This window comes from Saccopteryx bilineata, chromosome 4 (genome assembly GCF_036850765.1).
Source record: "Saccopteryx bilineata isolate mSacBil1 chromosome 4, mSacBil1_pri_phased_curated, whole genome shotgun sequence".
NCBI lineage: Eukaryota > Metazoa > Chordata > Mammalia > Chiroptera > Emballonuridae > Saccopteryx > Saccopteryx bilineata.
Window position 1 is genome coordinate 159,586,047 of NC_089493.1, and position 22,016 is coordinate 159,608,062.

At 41.1% G+C, this 22,016-nt stretch overlaps 1 protein-coding gene across 3 annotated transcripts in view; it reads left to right on the plus strand.

The window, feature by feature from the left end:
• Positions 1 to 2,549: 2,549 nt before the first annotated feature.
• The window catches only part of SEC24A (SEC24 homolog A, COPII coat complex component), a 97,534-nt gene continuing 78,067 nt past the window's right edge, over positions 2,550 to 22,016 (plus strand). For 2 of the 3 annotated variants that reach the window (XM_066272490.1, XM_066272492.1), the window contains exons 1-2: positions 2,550 to 3,032; positions 17,618 to 18,094. In XM_066272490.1, coding sequence (XP_066128587.1) covers positions 2,936 to 3,032; positions 17,618 to 18,094 — 574 coding nt within the window. In that variant the 5' untranslated portion in view covers positions 2,550 to 2,935. The remainder of the gene's footprint in view (positions 3,033 to 17,617; positions 18,095 to 22,016) is intronic. The other variant, XM_066272491.1, reaches the window with a different exon arrangement.

The window sequence follows — 22,016 nt, forward strand, 5'->3', positions numbered from 1 at the left end:
TCTGTGTGGTGTATGTGGGGTGGTGGTGGGGAAGTGGGAGGAAACTTTGGTTTCAGGTGCAGCTGGAGGTCAAACTTCTCTTCTCTACACATGCTTCAGCTTCATGACTTGCGGTTTTGGTCTCTTGACCCTGAGGACTCATATTTGCACCTTCTTCCTTCCCCTGCCTTGTCAGCAACTGTGGGCAATGATAAACGAGAAGTTTAGGCTAAAAAACTTTGAGCAAATAACACTCTCATGAATAGATGCCAATGGCAAATAAGATATCATAGTTGTAGCCAAGTTACAAATATTGATTTAATTTAAGGGGTAGGAGAGAACAGAAAAATCTGAGGTGAAGCAGATTGCCAAAGCATTTCTTGCTTTCATTCCCTGTTTGAGACCTTTCTTTTTCTCTGATTTCACACCTTTTTTTTTTTTTTTTTTTTGTATTTTTCTGAAGCTAGAAACCGGGAGAGACAGTCAGACAGACTCCCGCATGCGCTCGACCAGGATCCACCTGGCACGCCCACCAGGGGGCGACGCTCTGCCCACCATGGGGCGATGCTCTGCCCCTCCGGGGCGTCGCTCTGCCACGACCAGAGCCACTCTAGCGCCTGGGGCAGAGGCCAAGGAGCCATCCCCAGTGCCCGGGCCATCTTTGCTCCAATGGAGCCTCGGCTGCGGGAGGGGAAGAGAGAGACAGAGAGGAAGGAGAGGGGGAGGGGTGGAGAAGCAAATGGGCGCTTCTCCTGTGTGCCCTGGCCAGGAATCGAACCTGGGACTTCTACACGCCAGGCCGACGCTCTACCACTGAGCCAACCAGCCAGGGCCTGATGATTTCACACCTTTCTTGAGTCTTTATAATATCCTGCCTTGATGTGTGTATTTGCTTCATTATTCCACTGTAAACTGCTTAATATCAGGAACCGCATATTTATCTGTAACTCCCTACCTATATTCCACCCCCTTTGACCTGCACAGAATTTTACTTCATGCCACATTATTGTTCAAAGCCAGCAATAACTCCCTAACAGTTGCAAATTAATGCCCAAATATCAACTATCTTAGGTTAGAGATCTTGAAATACTCCAACTTTAACTTCCATCGTATTCCAACAAAACCTTTCTCACCTTTCCCTGGTTTCCGCAGGATCTCTTCTCTGGGCCTCAGATCTCATCAGGGTGCTCCCCCCTCACCCCCACTTCCTACACACCTATCTCAGATTTATCATTCAAACAGTACTTTGTTGGTTAGGGATCCAATAGGGGGATCCTGCCTGTTGCTAAGCATGTCTGTTCTAATTTTGCACTACAGAAATGGGGAAATAACCACAGGATAGATTCAGGGGCTTGTTGGGCCCACCACTGTTACATGGATCGGAGCTAAAACTCCACTGTTGACCATAAGTTCCTATTTTTCACGAATAGAACAGTGACATTTGGGTCTCTAGGACTTAGTGTTAGGTTAGAAACAAGGTCCAGTATTCCCTGAAAAGTCTGGTTATTTCTCTTTATTCAAAGTAGTCACCATGGTCAACAGCCATTTGTCCTGTGGATGAAAAAGGGGCCACATTTAAACCTGACAAGTTCACGGGAGGCCTGCAGAGCAAGCTTTACAAACGCGGAGACCTAAAGTCACCATATAGGACTGTTGGCAGGGAAAGGGCACCAGATGTTAGACCTGTGGAGTCAGACCCCACTTTCTTGGTTCAGCAACCTAGGTACTTCAGTTCTGGCTAAGAAAGAATTTAGAACCAAGACTCAAACTAGAAAGTTAGACAGTCACAGAGGTAGAAAAAGTGAGGGTATAAGGAATGGGCTCAGGAAACAAGTCACAGAGGCAAAAGGTAGGGCCCTTGTAGCTAAAGAGAAAGAGAGAGGCAAGGAAACCGCGCCTGGAAGAATGGGCTGGGGAAAGGCTCCATAGAGAAAGTCGCCCAGAAAGGAAGTTTGAATGTTTTACCTTTCTGTAAACCCAGACGAGGAAATAAAACTGCCATTTAAACGTGCTATTCAATGTGCTGTTAATGAACTTTAGTGTGACTATGATATGAATCAGAGTTTCAAAATTAAAATTACTTCTGAATCCTCAGGTCAAAAAGCAAAGGCCTCCCCTAAGATGATTACACTTTTAATACACGTACATAATTTTTTTAAATACACGTACAAAATTAACCACCTCTTCTAAAATTTAGCCTTACAATTTACACCTGGAATATGATGACAAAATGTAGAATGAACTAAGGCGATGAACATTAATCGGTTCAGCTACCAGAGATATAGTCTTAATGGAAGATGATGATGTCTGTAGTTTCAGGTAATCTTCACAAAAACCCGAGGAGATGAGCTGTCAGTCCCGCTCCACGAAAGCGAACAGTGAAGCCCTGATTACGCTAAGGTTCCAGCCTTGCTGGCAAGATGACGTTTACGACGGCGGGGATTTCCGTAGCGGTGACACACACCACTTCCGGCCGGTGGCGAAAGTCAGTGACGTGGCAAGGGAGGCCGAGCATGGTCCTTACGGCTCGGACACCCGGAGCTGTCAGGTACCCTCTGGGCAGCTCCGCGGGGAGGACACCTACTGCGGTAGCAGCCGCTAGCCCGGAGCCGGAAGTGCCACGTGTCCCGATTGCGCCTGCGCGGCCGGCGGCTGACAGACACTTCCGGCGGGGCCTCTCTCAGCTCTTCTTGGCTGCCTCCATCCAGCCAGACGTTCTAGGTCCCACGGGCCTGTCTCCGTACTCTCAGCTCCCAGGCCAACCGTGGCCGCCAGTGGGCCCGGGGGGATGCGGCTCCAGGCCTAGGGTTTGATGCGCCGCCCTCTCTCCTCCTCGCCTTCAGTCCTAAGTCGTTAGTTCTTTCCCTCAGCTTCCAGCAGTCATCTTTTCACCTCTTCGTTTGGCGCTGTCGCGAATCCCGGGCAGCCCTTTCCAACCCCGATAACCACCGTCGTCATGTCCCAGCCGGGGATACCTGCCTTCGGCGGCACCCTGACCAGCCTCCAGGCCCAGAATGGGGCCGCCTCGGCCTCGGGGTCTCCCTACACCAACGGTAGGTGCCGCTCGGGGAGCGGGGAGGGCGCAGTCTGGGCCTGGGGCTCGAGCTGAACTTTGGTTGCTGCCGCCGCCTGAGGCGAGAGGCGGAGAGGGTGACCTCCCGATATGGGTCTGAAGCCGGTGGCGGTGGGCGACTGGGCCGTGGAGACCGCGGCCAGTATGTTTCATATATGTTTTTTATTTATTCATTTGATCAGCAAACAGTTCATAAGCGCTTGCTGTAAGCAGCGCGCTGGTATACCTGGGTGAAAATAGCTTCGATCCCGTACCGCAGAACTCGCATACCCAGCTCAGAGTTGTTTGTGTGCCTCCCTACAACGCGCCAACCTCACCCATCTTCCCGAGAGCAGAGTTTGCGGTCTGATTCATTTCGGTCCCACAGAGCCTGCAGTGGGATGGGGTCATATTCAGTGTCTGACTTAGCGGAGATGAATGTGCTTTAAGAAGATGCTTTTCAGATCTTTCCTAGAACCTTCCTAGAACTGTGTTTAGGCCACCTGTTCAGTTTTTCTACTTTAGAAGAACCACTAGAGGGGAGGACCTCCTTTTTGATTCCAGAGGTCTTTACATGGAAAGTGGCTGGACACAACTCTCCAAACCTGACTAGAGTATGCATGCGGCACTATAATTTGTCATTTGGTGTGAGATTGTCTTATAATTTTTTACGTCTTCTAGATTTTAAAAATTGTCCTGTCCTGTGGTTTTATTGTAATTGTTATTTTTTTTATCAAGACATACTTTTTATTTCACATTTCAATATCTCTGACATCAGCGTGCATCTCCAGATTGATGGCATTTTGCATTTAGAGTAGGCATTTTTTTCTATCCAGGCAGTACAGATAATAATAGATCATTTTATGATGGAGGGTATTTTCAATGTGATGAAATACAGCAATAACAATAGTAGTGAGTATTGTGTCTCAGTTGTCTTCTAAGTACTTTGTACCCATTAACATTTTTAAAAAAGATTTTATAATTGTCTGCCAGCTTGCCAAGTTACCAATTTACCTATAAATCTCTGGTTCATAAAAACAAAACTAGAATAGTAATAAAATACTTAAATTGGCCATTGGAATCTAAAATTGCTGTGAAGTTCAAGAATATATCCAATGACTAAAATAGCTAATTTATATTATTTTTAGAGAAGACTACTGTCTATTTTACAAAGAAGGCTCTAAAAGACTTTTAAGAATGTGAGTGGGCAAGAGCAAGAATAAATGGGGGTAAGCACTGAAATGATGTTAAATTGAATCAATTATTCTTTCTCAAATTTATGGTAACATTGTGTAAACTACATTTATTTTAGACTACTTACTAACATTTACACTGGGGATGAAATAATTTTAAGAAATTCACGGCCTGACCTGTGGTGGCGCAGTGGATAAAGCGTCGACCTGGAAATCCTGAGGTTGCCGGTTCAAAACCCTGGGCTTGCCTGGTCAAGGCACATATGGGAGTTGATGCTTCCAGCTCCTTCTCTCCTCTCTCTCTCTCTCTCTCTCTCTCTCTCTCTCTGTCTCTGTCTCTCCCTCTCCTCTCTAAAATAAATAAATAAATAAATAAATTAAAAAAAAAAGAAAATACAGTAAAAAAAAAAAAAGGAAATTTACTTTAGGATAAAAAAACTTAAGATGTCATATAGCTATTGCTTTTTCTTATAATCTATAAATTGCAATTATACATGCACTTTAAATGGTAGATCCTGCAAATATGCTTGTAAGCTTACATGAAGGTATAGTTTTATTAATTTTGAAATGTCACAGTAATTCAGCCAATGTGATATGCTGTATTGGAGATGTTGTCACTATGTTGATTTGATCCAGTCCAACAGACACTTGTTGCATACCTTCTAAGCTCTGTGTCCTTGGGAAAGTAAAGACCAAGGTCCAGTCCCCTCCTTGTACACAGGTTGCCCAGAGACAAATGGGGATTCACATAGGGAAGGAATAATGGAACTGTATAATACATGCCTTTTAAAAGATATAAGGAACAGGTTTTTTATAAGTCCGATTTCTAAAGTTTTTTTGTAGAAGTCTAAGTGAAATGGCTAATGTTCTATATTGGGTTTCTTTTTTGTGCATCCCAGTAATAGAGTATGTACGTGGTGGAGAATTGGAGGGGAGAGTATTTCTCTAGAGGGTGAAAAGAAAGTTCAATGCTAGAATGTAATTTTTTGGTTCAATTATTGCTGCTTAAATATTCTATTGAATACTCTTAAGCTTTAGATTTAATGTAGTAGCTTGCTTAAATTACTTATTATAATTCAGTTGGGTCTTCAGATATTTTTAGATTGTAATCAAAAGGCCAAATTTAGGCCCTGGCCGGTTGGCTCAGTGGTAGAGCGTCGGCCTGGCGTGCGGGGGACCTGGGTTCGATTCCCGGCCAGGGCACATAGGAGAAGCGCCCATTTGCTTCTCCACCCCCCCCCCCTTCCTCTCTGTCTCTCCCTTCCCCTCCCGCAGTTGAGGCTCCATAGGAGCAAAGATGGCCAGGCGCTGGGGATGGCTCCTTGGCCTCTGCCCCAGGCGCTAGAGTGGCTCTGGTCGCGGCAGAGCGACACCCCCTGGTGGGCAGAGCTTCGCCCCTGGTGGGCGTGCCGGGTGGATCCCGGTTGGGCGCATGCGGGAGTCTGTCTGACTGTCTCTCCCCGTTTCCAGCTTCAGAAAAATACAAAAAAAAAAAAAAGGCCAAATTTAGGATATGTATAACCTTATCCACGGGAGTTATATTCCAGTGGATGTCTGAAACTGCAGATATTACTGAATCCTATCTATGCCATGTTTTTTCCCATACATATGTACCTATGATAAATTTTAATTTATGCATTAGGCACAGTAAGTTATATGAATATGGTCTCTCTCAAACTAACTTGTACTGTACTTACCCTTCTTTTTTCTGATGATGTGAGATGATACAATGCTTATGTAAGATGAAATGAGGTACTCAGAACAGCATGCAATTTAAAACTTATTGTTTATTTCTGGAATTTTCCATTTAATATTTTCCGACCATAGTTGACCAAAGGTACCTGAAACTGCAGAAGGCAAAACTGTGAATAAGGGGAACTACTTTAATCATCTTTTTTTTAAAAAAATTTTTGTTTATTTTTATTTTTCTTAAGTGAGAAGTGGGGAGGCAAAGAGAAACTCCCACATGCTCCTGGACTAGGATCCACCGGGCAAGCCCCCTATGGGCCAGTGCTCTGCCCATTTGGGGCTGTTGCTCAGCAACCGAGCTATTTTAGCACTTGAGGTGAGGCCATGGAGCCATCCTCAGCTCTGTGTCTAACTTGCTCCAACTGAGCCATTACTGCGAGAGGGGAAGAGAGATATAGAGAGAGAAAAGGAGGAGGGGTAGGGGTGAAGAAGCAGACCATTGCTTCTGCTGTGTGCCCTGACTGAGAATCGTACCTGGGACATCCACTGGCTGTGCTGCTGATGCTCTACCATTGAGCCAACTGGTCAAGGCCATAATCGGTTTTTACATTTTTCTATAACTTGCTTTCATATTATATTGTGTCATTATATTACAGAATCCCTCACATAAAGAGACCTTTTTTTCTGTGGTGGATTGTAACACTGCGTTACAATTTAAAATTGTCGAGACAGATTTTTCTAGGTCTCTGTATAGATTTGTGTACACATATTTCCTTTGCAAAAATTGATAGTGAAACTGAAAAGACTACTTAAACTGGCACATCTTCATCTGATAACCTTGTAATAAGGTTAAAGGCAAATCATGCTTTTTACTGTTAATTAGCTGATTTATTTTAACTATTTGAATCCATTTGCCAAGGCAGTTAGAAACTATGGTTTTATCAAATTTATTTTGTTAACATTTATGTAATACTCATTTTTCCTATTTAGAGTGAAAGTGAGAGCCCTGGCTGGTTGGCTCAGTGATAGAGCGTTGGCTACGTGTGTGGAAGTCCTGGGTTCGATTCCCGGTCAGGGCACACAGGAGAAGTGCCCATCTGCTTCTCCACCCCTCCCCCTCTCCTTTCTCTCTGTCTCTCTCTTCCCTCCCACAGCCAAGGCTTCATTGGAGCAAAGTTGGCCCGGGCGCTGAGGATGGCTCCACGGCCTCCGCCTCAGGTGCTAGAATGGCTCAGATTGTAGCGGAGCAACGCCCCAGATGGGCAGAGCATCGCCCCCTAGTGGGCTTGCTGGGTGGATCCTGGTCGGGCACATGTGAGAGTCTATCTGACTGCCTCCCCACTTCTAGCTTAAGAAAAATACAAACAAAAAAAAGAGAAGAATATTTTCAACCCTCTCTCCCATTATGTTGTAATTTTATAAAATAATATCTGATTTGCCTCTGGACTAGAACACCTATGAGGGCAAGATTATCTGCTTTTGTGCATCATCTTCTCTCCAGCTCCCCGTATGGTATCTAGCACATTTTAGGAATTAACAGTTTTATTGAATGAAAGTTTTAGATTTGCGTATTTTGTAATTTAGGGCACTAAACACGTATTGACTTACTCATTGTGAGATTAGAGCTCACTTCTAACTTTTTTTTTCCTGGTGAATTTTTCTGTGGATTTTTGCACAATATTATAAGCTAAAACTCAATAGATACGTGTGTAAGGAGGTTTGATTACCAGTTTAAAGGCTAGACTTGTACTCATCTCTATTTTAGGCATGATAGAAATGTAGATCTCTTTTAGTTTCACTAAGATCTAAACCATGTTTATGATTGTGTATTTAATATAGGAAAGTTTTATTTTTTATTTTATTTTTTTTAAAGATTTTATTTATTGATTTTACAAAGAGAGGAAGGGGTCAGGGGATAGAGTGAGAAATATTAACTCATAGTTGCTCACTTTAGTTGCTTGTTGCTTGCTCGAGTATGTGTCTTTTTTTTTTTTTTTCATTTTTCTGAAGCTGGAAACAGGGAGAGACAGTCAGACAGACTCCCGCATGCGCCCGACTGGGATCCACCCGGCACGCCCACCAGGGGCGATGCTCTGCCCATCCTGGGCGTCGCCATGTTGCGACCAGAGCCACTCCAGCGCCTGAGGCAGAGGCCACAGAGCCATCCCCCAGCGCCCGGGCCATCTCCGCTCCAATGGAGCTCTGGCTGCGGGAGGGGAAGAGAGAGACAGAGAGGAAAGCGCGGCGGAGGGGTGGAGAAGCAATGGGCGCTTCTCCTGTGTGCCCTGGCCGGGAATCGAACCTGGGTCCTCCGCATGCTAGGCCGACGCTCTACCGCTGAGCCAACCGGCCAGGGCCAAATATAGGAAAGTTTTAGTCATGATCGAAGCAAGCTGTGAATAAAATTGACATATGAACTATAACAGTGGTTTTTAACCTTTTTATTGGGGAATGGTGACCTAGCTGGCTGGAAACAGAAACACCTAATGAATAGTTTTATCTTACCTGCATAACAGTGCAACACAGTACAAACTGGTGCTTGATTTCAAAACCCCACAGGTACAATGCATTGAATGTTACCTAAGTTTGTCTAAATGCTTTTTGTCTATTGCATCTGATTTGGATATTCTGTACACAGTGCAAAAGGTTGTTCAAAGGAGCTTACAAATTCCAAAGATATCTAAGACAACTTAAATAGTATTTTCATTGATGATACAGGCTGGTAAGTGGCAGCGACCCTGAGCATAAGCAAATTTAAGATCATTGGATCTATTATCTTACAGCATCAGGGTGGTTAATTCTTTGGTGGACCTACGTGAAATTTCTCATGGACTGGTGGTTGAAAAAACACTAGTCTGTAACACTGATTGTTGTGGCCAAGTTCCCTTTAATGTTTTCAGGGGACAAGTAACTTTGGACTCCCATATGACTCTTTGCATATCTCTATTAAAATTTATGGCATTGAGCTCTTTTTTTGTCTCTGCTGATACACTGGAAGCTCCTGAAAAACATACTGAGGTGAGTGGTAAAGCAACTAGCTCAACGTCATGCAGCTAATGACTTAGATTTGTGGAACCTAGATTTAAATCTAGGCAGTCTTACTTAACCACTCTTATTGAATTTATCTGATTGTTATCTCTGAATCCCAGGACCTAGCACCTTGAATTAGTGCCTGAATCAAGGATTTCTTTGGTTTCTTTATGTGGATACATATAATTACAATAAATATTTACTCTATTTTTTGAAACTGCAACCTAACTTATTTAGATTATAATTAATACATGACTTGATCCTAATTTTTCTTACAAAAAAATTTTTTTCCCCTCTTTTATTGACTTTATTGTGGTGACACTGGTTAACAAAATTATACAGCTTTTGGGTGCACAATTCCACAACGGATCATCTGTACACTGTGTTGTGTATTCACCACCCAAGTCATAATTTTTCTTAGTATTTAGTTTATTTCTTTGCAATTTCAACATCACATTTCGACCTGTAGTGGTGCAGTAGATAAAGTGTGCAGTAGATAGAGTGGATTTATCTCACCTCTGTCTCAGGAGATATTTAGTAAAATATGTTTTTTCTTTTCTTTTTTTTTTTTACAGAGACAGAGAGAGGGATAGATAGGGACAGACAGACAGGAACAGAGAGAGATGAGAAGCATCAATCATTAGTTTTTCATTGCAACACGTTAGTTGTTCATTGATTGATTTCTCATATTTGCCCTGACCACGGGGCTACAGCAGACCGAGTAACCCCTTGCTTGAGCCAGCGACCTTGGGTCCAAGCTGGTGAGCTTTTGCTCAAACCAGATGAGCCTGCACTCAAGCTGGTGACCTCAGGGACTCGAACCTGGCCCTCTGCATCCCAGTCCGACGCTCCATCCACTGCGCCACTGCCTGGTCAGGCTGAAATGTGTTTTTTCAATCGGAATAATAGAAGGTTCCTTAATCGTTTGTAATAAAGTGAACAATTAGCCTAAATATAGGATCAGTCTTTAACTAAATGAAAGACTAGGAAAAAAAGATTAGTTCAGATGAAATAATTTGGTTTACTGGTAACAGAAATATCAATGAGTGTTGCAATTGGTTAAGAACACAAATACATGTTTCTTAGATGATGGCAGTAGCAAACATTTATTGCAGGGGTAGTCAACCTTTTTATACCTACCGCCCACTTTTGTATCTCTGTTAGTAGTAAAATTTTCTAGCCACCTACCAGTTCCACAGTAATGGTGATTTATAAAGTAGAGAAGTAACTTTATTTTATAAAATTTATAAAGCAGAGTTACAGCAAGTTAAAGCATATAATAATAATTACTTACCAAGTACTTTATGTCGGATTTTCGCTAAGTTTGGCAGAATAAATCTGTATAAAACAACTTACTATAGTTAAATCTATCTTTTATTTATACTTTGGTTGCTCCGCTACCGCCCACCATGAAAGCTGGAGTGCCCACTAGTGGGCTACACGGTAGGGACCAGGTTGACTACCATTGATTTATTGAGTACTAACTATATGAGAAACACCATTATAAACATTTCACCTAAATCTCATTCACATTGTATTAGTTTTCTATTGTTGCTGTAACAAATTACCACAAACTTAGTGGCTTTAAACAACATAAATTCCAGGGGTCCCCAAATTTTTTACACAGGGGGCCAATTCACTGTCCCTCAGACCGTTGGAGGGCCGCCACATACAGTGCTCCTCTCACTGACCACCAGTGAAAGAGGTGCCCCTTCTGGAAGTGCAGCAGGGGCCGGATAAATGGCCTCAGGGGGCTGCATGTGGCCCGCGGGCTGTAGTTTGGGGACGCCTGAATTAAACCATCCTATAGTTCTGGAGGTCCAAACTCTGAAATAGGTCATCAGGGCTATGTTCCCAGTTGGAGGCTATAGCAAAGAATATGGTTTTTTATCTTTTTCACCTTTTGGAGGTTATATTTGTTCCTTGGCTCATGGCCCCCAAATAGTCTTCGAAGCCAGCAATGCCCTTTCAAGTCTTTCTCACCTAGTGTCACTGACCCTTATTTTCCTGCTTTCCTTTTTTACCCTTGTTACTACATTGGGCCTACCTGTCTTCCCCACTCAAAGTCATTTGATTAGCAATTGTAAGTCCATCGGTAGCCTGAATTCCTTTTTTTGCCATTAAACTAACAGATCATAGGTTCTAAGGATAAGGACGTGGACATATTTGGGGGGTCATTTTTCTGCCTACCATACACATCAACACTGTAGTTTAGGTACTATTACTATTCCCATTCTATAGATGAAGCTGAGGTCTATAAAGGTTAAATATCTTGCTCAAGGACAATTACTAAATTTCAAGGCCAGAATTTGATCTCAGTTGTTCTAGTCTGTGCTCTTAATCACTACTTCACAGTGCCTTTTTCTAGATATATTTTTTATGGAGCAGTGATTTTCAAACTTTTTCATCTCATGGCACACATAAACTAATCACTAAAATTCTGCGACACACAAAAAAATGTTACATTTTTGGCCGATCTGACCAAAAAAAAAAAAAAAAAAGGTAAATTTTGATTCATTCACACTGTACAACTATTGTTGTATTGACTTGTCATTTTTTATTTAACAATCTAAGGGAAAAGAGGTCAGTGCCCCTGACTAAATAGTCAGGTATTGCATGTTTTAAAAATTCTTGTGGCACACTGGTTGAAGATCGCTGATTAGAGTAACCTTGTACTATTAGGAAGTTGATTGTACAGGTTTTATGACATTCCTTTAAATAGTTTTCTATGGTAAGTCCCAGAAATCAAATATGCACCATACTGTTGAGTTTGAATATATAGAAGAAGACTGAGTTCAGTGAACTACATTGACTTGTGTGATTTTGGGACACATTTGAGTGACCCTGTGCTCAAGCCGACAACCTTGGGGTTTTGAATCTGGGTCCTCTGTGTCCCAGGCCACTGCTCTATTCACTGCACTGTGCCTCTGCCTGGTCAGGCACTTTTCTTTCTTTCTTTTTTTTCTTTTAACAGAGAGGGAGAAAAAGGGGGCAGAGAGAACAAGAGAGAAACAATGACTTGTTTATGTATATCAGGAGGATGCTCTAACCAACAGCTACTTTGGCCAGGGCCTAGTTTTTTCTTCTTTCCATGTTTGTGACTCTCTCCTCTGAGAGTGAGAGACCTTGTTTCCATTATCATATATATATATATATATATATATATATATATATATATATATATATATATATATTTGTTCAGTTCCCCTCTATGTAACCATTCTCCCATTGCTGGTGCTTCCCCTGTCACCCTCCTCCAACTTCCCACCTAATGTCTTTAGGGCTGACTTTTTCAAGAAAGGGACTATTTTTTTATTTTTTCTTTTAGTTTATTTATTTAAAAGACTTGCTTACAGAAATCTCCCACATTATGGTTCCATATTGTGGGATAATTTTAAGGGATTCCATCAGATGATCACTACAGCAATTGAAACGATCCTTTATTCAAGTTGATTCTCACTTTTTCTCAGATAGTATTCTGTTGTTCAGATGAAAGACTGTGCTATAATATTTATTCTTTGATTCATTTAACAAACATTTATTGAGTACCAACTATGTGATAGGCACATTTTAGGTTCTGAGAATACAGTAATGAACAAAAAAGTTACTGCTTTCAGGGAGCTTATGTTATAGTGGGGTAGACAGACTATAGATTAATAATATAGTTATGTAAACACTACAAAGAAAAATAGGGCAGGATCAGAGGGGAAGAGATGATATTTTAGATAGTACAGTATTAAGGCAGTGCCTCTATGAGGAGATTATATCTGAGACCTGAATGAAGAGATGGAGGAGTGATGTTATCTAGTGGAAGAGTGTACTTGGCAGAATATAAGAATCCTAAGGTGGGAGCATATTTAAGCTTGTTGAAAAAACATTTAAAATGTGGGTGTGGCTGGAGCTGAGTAGAGAGAAAGGGGATTAAGAAATTCTTTGAATAGTTTGCTAGTAAATGCTTTGGACAGTAAACGGGAGTGATTGATGTCAGTTGACATAGTGACTTTACCATAGGTGTTTACTAAACTCAAAGAATAGGGGCTCCTGCCTGACCAGGTGGTGGCACAGTGGATAGAGTGTTGGCCTGGGAAGCTGAAGACCCAGGTTTGAAACCCTAAGGTTGCTGGCTTGAGTGTGGGGCTCTGGCTTGAGCATGGAATCATGGACATGACCCCCTGGTTGCTGGCTTGATCCCAAAGGTTGCTGGTTTGAAGCCTGAGGTCGCTCACTTGAGCCTAAGTCTCTGGCTTGAGCAAGGAGTCACTACTCACTCAACTGGAGTCCCCCCCTCCACCCAGGTCAAAGCACATATGAGAAAGCAATCTATGAACAACTAAGGTGGCATAACCATGAGTTAATACTTCTCGTTTCTCTCCCCTCCTGTCTGTTCCTGTCTGTCTGTCTGTCTGTCTCTTGCTTAAAAAAAAAGAATAAGGGTTCCATCATATTTAAAAGGGACTTTCTGTCTTTAGAATTATTTATTAAGCCATTTTATATTGTTTGGTAAACTGTTACAAAGTGGAATTGTATAGGTATATGTTTGTTTGAAACTACATGCTCCAAGTTGGCTTAAAAACAGCATGCATAGCCACCTCTCCAGAGTTAGATATATCAGATAAAAAGACTCCTTGGTCTATACAGATGAGCAAATATTAACTAATAATATCCAATTGGGACTGGAGAAGCTGAATGAGAGAAAAACCATACTTGATTAATATAACAAAGATAGATTTGAGGGACTCTATGGTTTAAAACAGCCACTTTTTTGTCTTGAGTTGATATACTCTGTGTTAAACCTAACTACAGAAAAATTGAACTTTATACTAACATTCGCCTTAGAGACAAGAAACAAATAGAATCAGAAGAATAGAATACTTTTAAATCAGACAGAACATACGTATTATCCTGGCACTGTTTTATTAGAATAGAATGAATGTCCAATTTAAAAAAAAAAAGTAAGAAATGAAACCAGAAGGAAAGACAGAGGGTTTTGTGAACTAAGATAAGGACCTTGGAATTTTAGAGTAGGGGAGGGAGCTGATATGATCCATGTTTTAAAAGGGGTGTGTAAAAGGTAAAAGGGATGTCAAGGGAATAAATCGTAGAGATAAGGGAGGACTAAAAGGTATCAGTTGGTCAAGTGGCTTTCAAATTGTGTAATCTGTAATAAAAATATTTTTTAATTAGTGACCTAGTATATATATTCATATATATATTCATAAATGAAACTATATATTTGCCCTTATTACATAAATGTGCTGGTGATAATTTTCATTTTTTTAATGGTTTTATTTCTTGATTTTTTTGAAAGAGAGAGAGAAAGGGAGGGGGCAAGAACAGGAAGCATCAACTTGTAGTAGTTGCTTCTTGTATGCTCCTTGGCCAAGCAAGCCTAGTAGGGTTTTGAACCAGCAACCTTGCATTTCAGGTTGACACTTGACCCACTGCACCACCACAGATCAGCCTGTAATTTCCATTCTTTATCTACTGTTTCTTATAAAACAGATGGTAAGTCATTAATTTTATAAGCCATAATGGATTGCTACCTGCCATTTAAAAAATAGTGTTAATCCCCTATGGCAAAGCATTCTTGTACAATAAGAACCTCTGTAGAAACTTATATAAAATGACTTCTTTTTTGAGGAAAATCTCACCTTGGGCATTTATGGTACTTTGAATAATTGATAGCTTTTTCTTTTAACTAGAAATGAAACTAAATATTCTATTCATAGTACTTATGAGCTACAAAATATCAAGAAATAAATTAATGAAATTTAATTAAAAAATTAATTTTAAAATCTTAATGAAAAAAGCATGAAATATAATTGGCAGATATAAAATAAGTTTTTAATAAATGGAGAGATATACCATATGTCTGAATGGGAAAAGTGTTCTATTGTAAAAATGTCAACAATCCAAAATTAATATATAAATCAAATGTAATTTTATTCAACATTTCAATTTAAAAAATTATTTTTTATTTTTTTAGAGAGAGAGAGAACCAGAGACAGGGACAGAAAGGGAGAGATATGAGAAGCATCAACTCCTAGTTGTGGCACTTTAGTTGTTCATTGATTGCTTCTCATATGTGCCTTGATCAGGGGCTCCTTCTGAGCCAATGATCCCTTTCCAATTTTTTATTATTATAAACAATGCTGCAGCTAACACATTTGGATCTATTTCTTTTGTCCCAAAAGGATACCTATGTTTTTCGTTTTGGAGAGCAATGTATATAGACTAACTCCCTCCAATTCATACTGTATATTAATATATGCTTTTGTAGGCCTCCCAACTTACCTGTATCTACATACACAGGGCTAATGCATGTTTGTAAACATTGTATAATTATGAAAGGATTCAATTTAATCTGATGACATTAGTGAATTTGTACATTGGTTGCATGGTCTGAGGAGGTATGAATGGAAGATATTTTCTTTCTTTCTTTCTTTCTTTTTTTTTTTTTTTGTATTTTTCTGAAGTTGGAAACGGGGAGGCAGTCAGACAGACTCCTGCACGTGCCTGACCGGGATCCACCCGGCATGCCCACCGGGGGCGATGCTCTGCCCATCTGGGGCATTGCTCTGTTGCAACCAGGGCCATTCTAGCGCCTGAGGAGGAGGCCATGGAGTCATCTTCAGCGCTCTGGCCAACTTTGCTCCAATGTAACCTTGGCTGCGGGAGGTGAAGAGAGAGACAGAGAGGAAGGAGAGGGGAGGGGTGGAGAAGCAGATGGGCGCTTCTCCTGTGTGCCCTGGCCGGGAATCGAACCCGGGGCTCCTGCATGCCAGGCCGATGCTCTACCACTGAGCCAACTGGCCAGGGCTTAAGATATTTTCTTTTTATATCTTTTAAATATAAAAGTCCAAAAGAACTTTAAAAGATTTTATTGACTTTTTAGAGAGAGACTAGAGAAAGAGAAAGGCAGAGGGAGAAGCAAGAAGCATCAACTCCTGGTAGTTGCTTCTCATATGTGCCTTGACCAGGCAAGCCCAAGGTTTCAAAACAGCGAATTCAGCATTCCAGGTTTATACTTTATCCACTGTGCCATCACAGCTCAGGCAAAGACTTTTTTTAAAGTTTGTATGAGTGCCATTTTTAAAAAATATTCATCATATTTTCTTTTATTGTCTAATTTTATGGTCAGAAATGATAGTATATTCCTGAGTAGAGTGATGATTCCAGGGATTGATTTTTTAAAAATTTTCCAATGATTTGGTGGGGGGAGAGAGAAAAACATAACTTACTGTTCTACTTAGTTGTTTCATTTAGTTGTGTACTCATTGATTGCTTCTACTGCATGCCCTGACTAGAGATTAAACCTGTGATCTCAGTGTGGCAGGACTACACACTCTATCTAATGAGCCACTTGGCTAGGGTTAGGGATTAATTTTTTGTAGCAGCTTTAAAGTGTACAATTCAATGATTTTTAGTGTATTCAGAGTTTTGCAACCATCACTACAATAAATTTTGGAATATTTCTTTTGAATTACTTTATTGATTTTTTAGAGAGAAGAAGGGGGAAAGAGAAAGAGAGAGACAGGAACATCAATCTGTCCCTATTTGTGCCCTAACCAGGAATTGAACTGGCAACTTCTGTGCTTCCAGACAACACTCTAACCAATGAGCCATCTAGCCAGGGCTAGAATATTTTGGTCACCCCAAAAAGAAACTCCATACCCATTAGTAGTCACTTTCCATTCCTTCCTCCTCTTCCCTCTCCCCTTCCTCCTTCCCCTCCCTCCTCCTCCCCCTCCCCTTCCTCTCCTTCCCCTTTCGCTTCCTCTTCCTCTTCCTCTTCCTCCTCCTCTTCCTCCTTCCCTTCCTCTTCCTCCTCCTCCTCTTCTTCTTTTTCCACTTCTTTCTCCTCCTCCTCCTCCTTCTCCTTCCACTGCAACCTCAAATATATGTCTGTGTTTTTGGACATTTCTATTTTGGATATTTCATGTAAATGGATCATATAATGGATGGTCCTTTGTGACTAGTATTTTCACTTAGCATGATGTTTTGAAGGTTTACTTATGTTGTAGCATGTTGTCATTACATCATTCCTTATTATGACCAGATAATATTCCATTGTTCCAAAATATCACAAGAAGAAAAAACAAAAAATTCTATTGTCTGGATATAACTGTTTTTGTTTACCTACTCATTAGTTGATGGGCACTTGGGTGTTTCCACTTCTTGGCTATTACTAATAATGATGTTATGATAGTCATATACAAATTTTTTTGCAGAATAGTAGTAGAATTGCCAGATTCTATGATAACTGTGTTTAACATTTTGAGGAACTGCTGAACTGTTTTCCAGTGTAGTTGCACTATTTTATGTTTTTACTAGCAATGAATGAGGGTTCCAGTTTCTGTGCATCCTTGGCAACACTTATTATTTTCCATCTTTTTCATTTTAGCCATCCTACTTGGTGTGAGTGGTATCTCATTGTGGTTTTGATTTGTATTTCTCTAATGACTAATGTTGAGTTTTTTGCTTGTGTTTACTGGCTATTTATTTGTATATCTCTTTTCAAATGTAGTTGAAGATCTATTTAAATCCTTTCCTTGTTTTAAAATTGAGTTGTCTTTTTATTATTGAGTGGTAAGTATACTGTATGTTTTATTGTATTTTTTAAAGTATTGTTTTATTTATTTGCAAGACTGACCTTTCTTCTTATTATTGGAAGGTCCTATCCAAAATGCACTGATGTCTTCACAAGGATATAATTCTCAGCTTCCAGGATCCTACCCTCATCTAATACCAGCAAAAACTTTGAATCCAGTCTCTGGACAATCTACCTATGGTGGTCCTCAGACTGTGTCTCCATTAAGTAGTTATCAGAGACCTGGGCAGACTCTTCATAGACCACCTGTGGCTTCTACTCCAGTGACATCTTCACTCCATAGTGGTCCTGTTCCCCGAATGCCACAACATACTTCTCACAACTCAGCTGCTATACCGATGCCTTCTGTTAGCTTTCATCCTGGAGCCAACCTACCACCACCTTTGAATTGGCAATATAACTATCCATCTGCAGGATCACAGACAAATGATTGTCCTAATGTATCATCTGGACCAACTATGTCTGGGAATACAAATTTGACAAGTCATCAGTATGTTTCTTCTGGAGATCCTTCACTTCAAAACAACTTCATAAAATCAGGTAGATTTCTTTAAAATATAGAAATGGGAACTTGCTTATATAGATGTTTGAATTAATATTTCAAGCCTAAAACCATATGGAAGACTATTGATTTTTAAGATTTTTATTTATTTTAGAGAGAGGAGAAAGAGAGAAGGGAGGGAGGAGCAGGAAGTATCAACTCCCATATGTGCCTTAACCAGGCAAACCCAGGGGTTTGAACTGGTGACCTCAGTGTTCTAGGTTGATGCTTTATCCACTGCGCCACCACAAGTCATGCAACTATTGATTTTTTAAATCATTGTTAATGTTTAAATAAGTTACTTCTCTAAACTGTAAGTTAACTTAAAATGATGGGTTGTTTCTGCTTTGCGTTTTATCCTCTGTATTTTTTGAGTGATCCATGATATCACAGGGATTCAAGTACGCGTATAGAACCACTTCTGTAAGGACTGGCCATTACTTTTACTAGCTGCGTTCTGTTTTGTATTCTAGGGAAGCTCAATCCCTGTGGTCTCTCTTTGGTCTTTTTTTTTTTTTTTTTTTTTTTTTACAGAGACAGAGAGAGTCAGAGAGAGGGATAGACAGACATGAACAGAGAGAGATGAGAAGCATCAATCATCAGTCTTTTGTTGCGACACCTTAGTTGTTCATTGATTACTTTCTCATATGTGCCTTGACTGTGGGGCTGCAGCAGACTGAGTAAACCCTTGCTTGAGCCAGCGACCTTGGGTCCAAGCTGGTGAGCTTTGTTCAAACCAGATGAACCCGCACTCAAGCTGGCGACCTCGGGGTCTCGAACGTGGGCCCTCCGCATCCCAGTCCGATGCTCTATCCACTGTGCCACCACCTGGTCAGGCTCTCTTTGATCTTGATCTGAGGCTTGGGTTATCTTTTTCTTATGGCATAGACCAGGGGTCTCAAACTTGCGGCCCGCGAACAATTTTGTGCGGCCTGCAGACTAATCCACGAACTTCAAAATATTTTGGATAAAATTAAGTAAGCCTAGGGGCCTACTTGTATTTTTCATTTCTCTAGCATCCTAGCTAGATATTAGCTTAGTTAATAGCAGTTGTGATGCGAACTACAGTTTCTGGTCGTTTTGTGACACTGAGTAAACTGCATGTACGATTGTGCTTGTTGTACTGATTTTTTTTTGTTTTCAAATGCAGTGAGAAAAGTGTTGCGTAACAGTTGCCTTTTGTAGACCTAGTGCGGCCCACCAAACGAACGGCTGTGATCTTGCTCTGCGGCCCACATGCTGAGTTGAGTTTGAGACCCCTGGCATAGACAGTTTTTAGCCCCAGAAACTATAGTATCCCAAATGTCAAAACAGATAATATTTTTGGAGTGAGGATGTTATTGAGCACAACTGTGGTCAGAAAGCGGTGGACATGAACCACTGTCACCCCAATAAATTAAATTAAAAATGCTAAAATAAAAAAAGCAGTAGATAGAGATTTACATCTGTTTTCTTCTAAGAGTTTTATAGTTTTAACCCCTACATTTAGATCATTGATCAAGTATGAATTAATTTTTGTGTATGGTGTTAGGTAGGGGTTCAACTTTATTCTTGTGCATGTGGATATACAGTTGTCCCAGGACTCTTTGATAGACTATTCTTTCTTCCATTGAATTATCTTGACACCCTTGTAGAAAATAATTTGATCATAAAGGTAAGGGTTTCTTTCTGGAATTTGAATTCTGTTTCATTGATCTATATGACTTTTTTAAATTGATTTTTAGAGAGAGAGAAGGAGAGAAAGAGAAAGGAGAGAGAGTGAGAAGCATCAACTTGTAGAGTTGCTTCACTTTAGTTGTTCATTGATTGCTTCTCACATATGCCTTTACTAGGCTAGCCCTGAGTTTCGAACCAGCGACCTAAGCATTCCAGGTTGACACTTTATCTACTGCGCCACTTATAGGTCAGGCCATATGCCTATCTTTATACCACTACCAGACATCTTGATTACTGTAGCTTTGTAGTGAGCTTTGAATTTGAAAAGTGTGACTTTACCAAATTAATTTTTCTTTTTCAAAATTGTTTTTAGCAGCTTTGGGTCCATTCCCTTGCTTTTCCATAAAAACTTTAGAATCGACTTGTCCATTTTTATTAAAAAAAAAAAAAAAAAATACAGCTGGAAGTGAGAGGAGGGGAGATAGTGAGACAGGCTCCCCCATGCACATCCACACTGCAACCTGTGTCTGGGGCTGATGCTCAAATCAACTGAGCTGTTTTTTTAGTGCCTGAGGCTGACTTGCTTGGACCAACCAAGCTATCCTCAGCTCCCGGGCCAGTGCTTGAACCAATGGGGCCACTGGCTGCAGGAGGGGAAGAAGGAAAGAAGAGGGAGAGAAGGGGTAATGGGAGGGGAAGACAAGCAGATGGTCACTTCTGTTATGTTCCCTGAGTGGGAGTTGAACCTGGGACATCCATATGCCAGACTGATGCTTTGTCCATTGAGCCAGCTGGCCAGGCCAATCTTTTTTATTTTTAACCTAGTGTTTGTTCATATCTGGTTCAAAATAGATTCATTTAACTATTAAAATTTGTGTTATACACTTATCAACATGTAGAGTTACTTTGAAAAGCATTTAAAATCCTGTATTGGGCCCTGGCCGGTTGGCTCAGTGGTGGAGCGTTGGCCTGGCATGCGGAGGTCCCGGGTTCGATTCCCAGCCAGGGCACACAGGAGAGGCGTCCATCTGCTTCGCCACCCCTCCCCCTCTCCTTCCTCTCTGTCTCTCTCTTCCCCTCCCGCAGCGAGGCTCCATTGGAGCAAGGATGGCCCGGGCTCTGGGGATGGCTCCTTGGCCTCTGCCTCAGGTGCTGGAGTGGCTCTGGTCGCAGCAGAGCGACGCCCCGGAGGGGCAGAGCATCGCCCCCTGGTGGGCAGAGCGTCACCCCCTGGTGGGCGTACCGGGTGGATCCCGGTCGGGCGCATGCGGGAGTCTGTCTGACTGTCTCTCCCCGTTTCCAGCTTCAGAAAAATGCAAAAAAAATAAAAATAAAAATAAAATCCTGTATTGGGGTCTGCAGGTTTATTCTGCTCAGCAGACATCCTCAAGGAAATGAACTAGTGTGAGTATTCAAGTGAAATAATAATATCAATGGTTATCTTTTTATAGTCACGTGTATTTATTCATCTGTGTACTATATACACGTCATTAAGCTTGTAGTTTGTTAACTGCTGACACTACTTATTTTTCTTAGTTTCTTGACCAGCCATTGGCCCTGGTGAATGCATTTTGGTCTTGTAAAAATTAAAGCTTTTTCTAGAAACTTAGTTTCTTTGTGGAAATCTTTTGTCCCACACTTGTTAGAACCAAAATTCTCCTGGTTACTTTTATTATTTATTTGACACAATGAGTAAGTACCAATCATTTAAAATATTTATTATTTTCCAGCACTTCACCACACTTTTATATATGTTATCTTAATTTTCGCAAGTCTCTTTTATAAGTGGAATTCTGAGGCTTGAATAATTTACCCAAAGCCACCAGAAAATAATTTGGAAATAGGTATTATGAAAATACTATTTTACGAGTAGGTGTAGTTTCTTGTTTAAAAGCATGTGATCAATAATACGAAATATTTTGGAGCTATAGCAGAAGCCTTCAGGTAGAGTACCTGGACTATAGCATATATGTGGTAAAAGAGATAAAAGCAAGTGTTGCCTGACCTGTGGTGGTACAATGGATAAAGTGTCAACCTGGAGTGCTGAGATCACAGAGTTGAAACCCCAAGGTTGCTGGCTGAGTGTGGGCTAGCCAGCTTGAGCAGGGGAATTGTCCACATGACCCCAAAACAGCTTGAGCCCAAAAGGTCACTGGTATGAAGAGCCCAAAAGGTCGCTGGTATGGAAAGTCCAAGGTCACTGACTTGAGCAAGGGAACACGGGCATGCCCTAGTCCAGGGATATATGAAAAGCTCAATGTACAA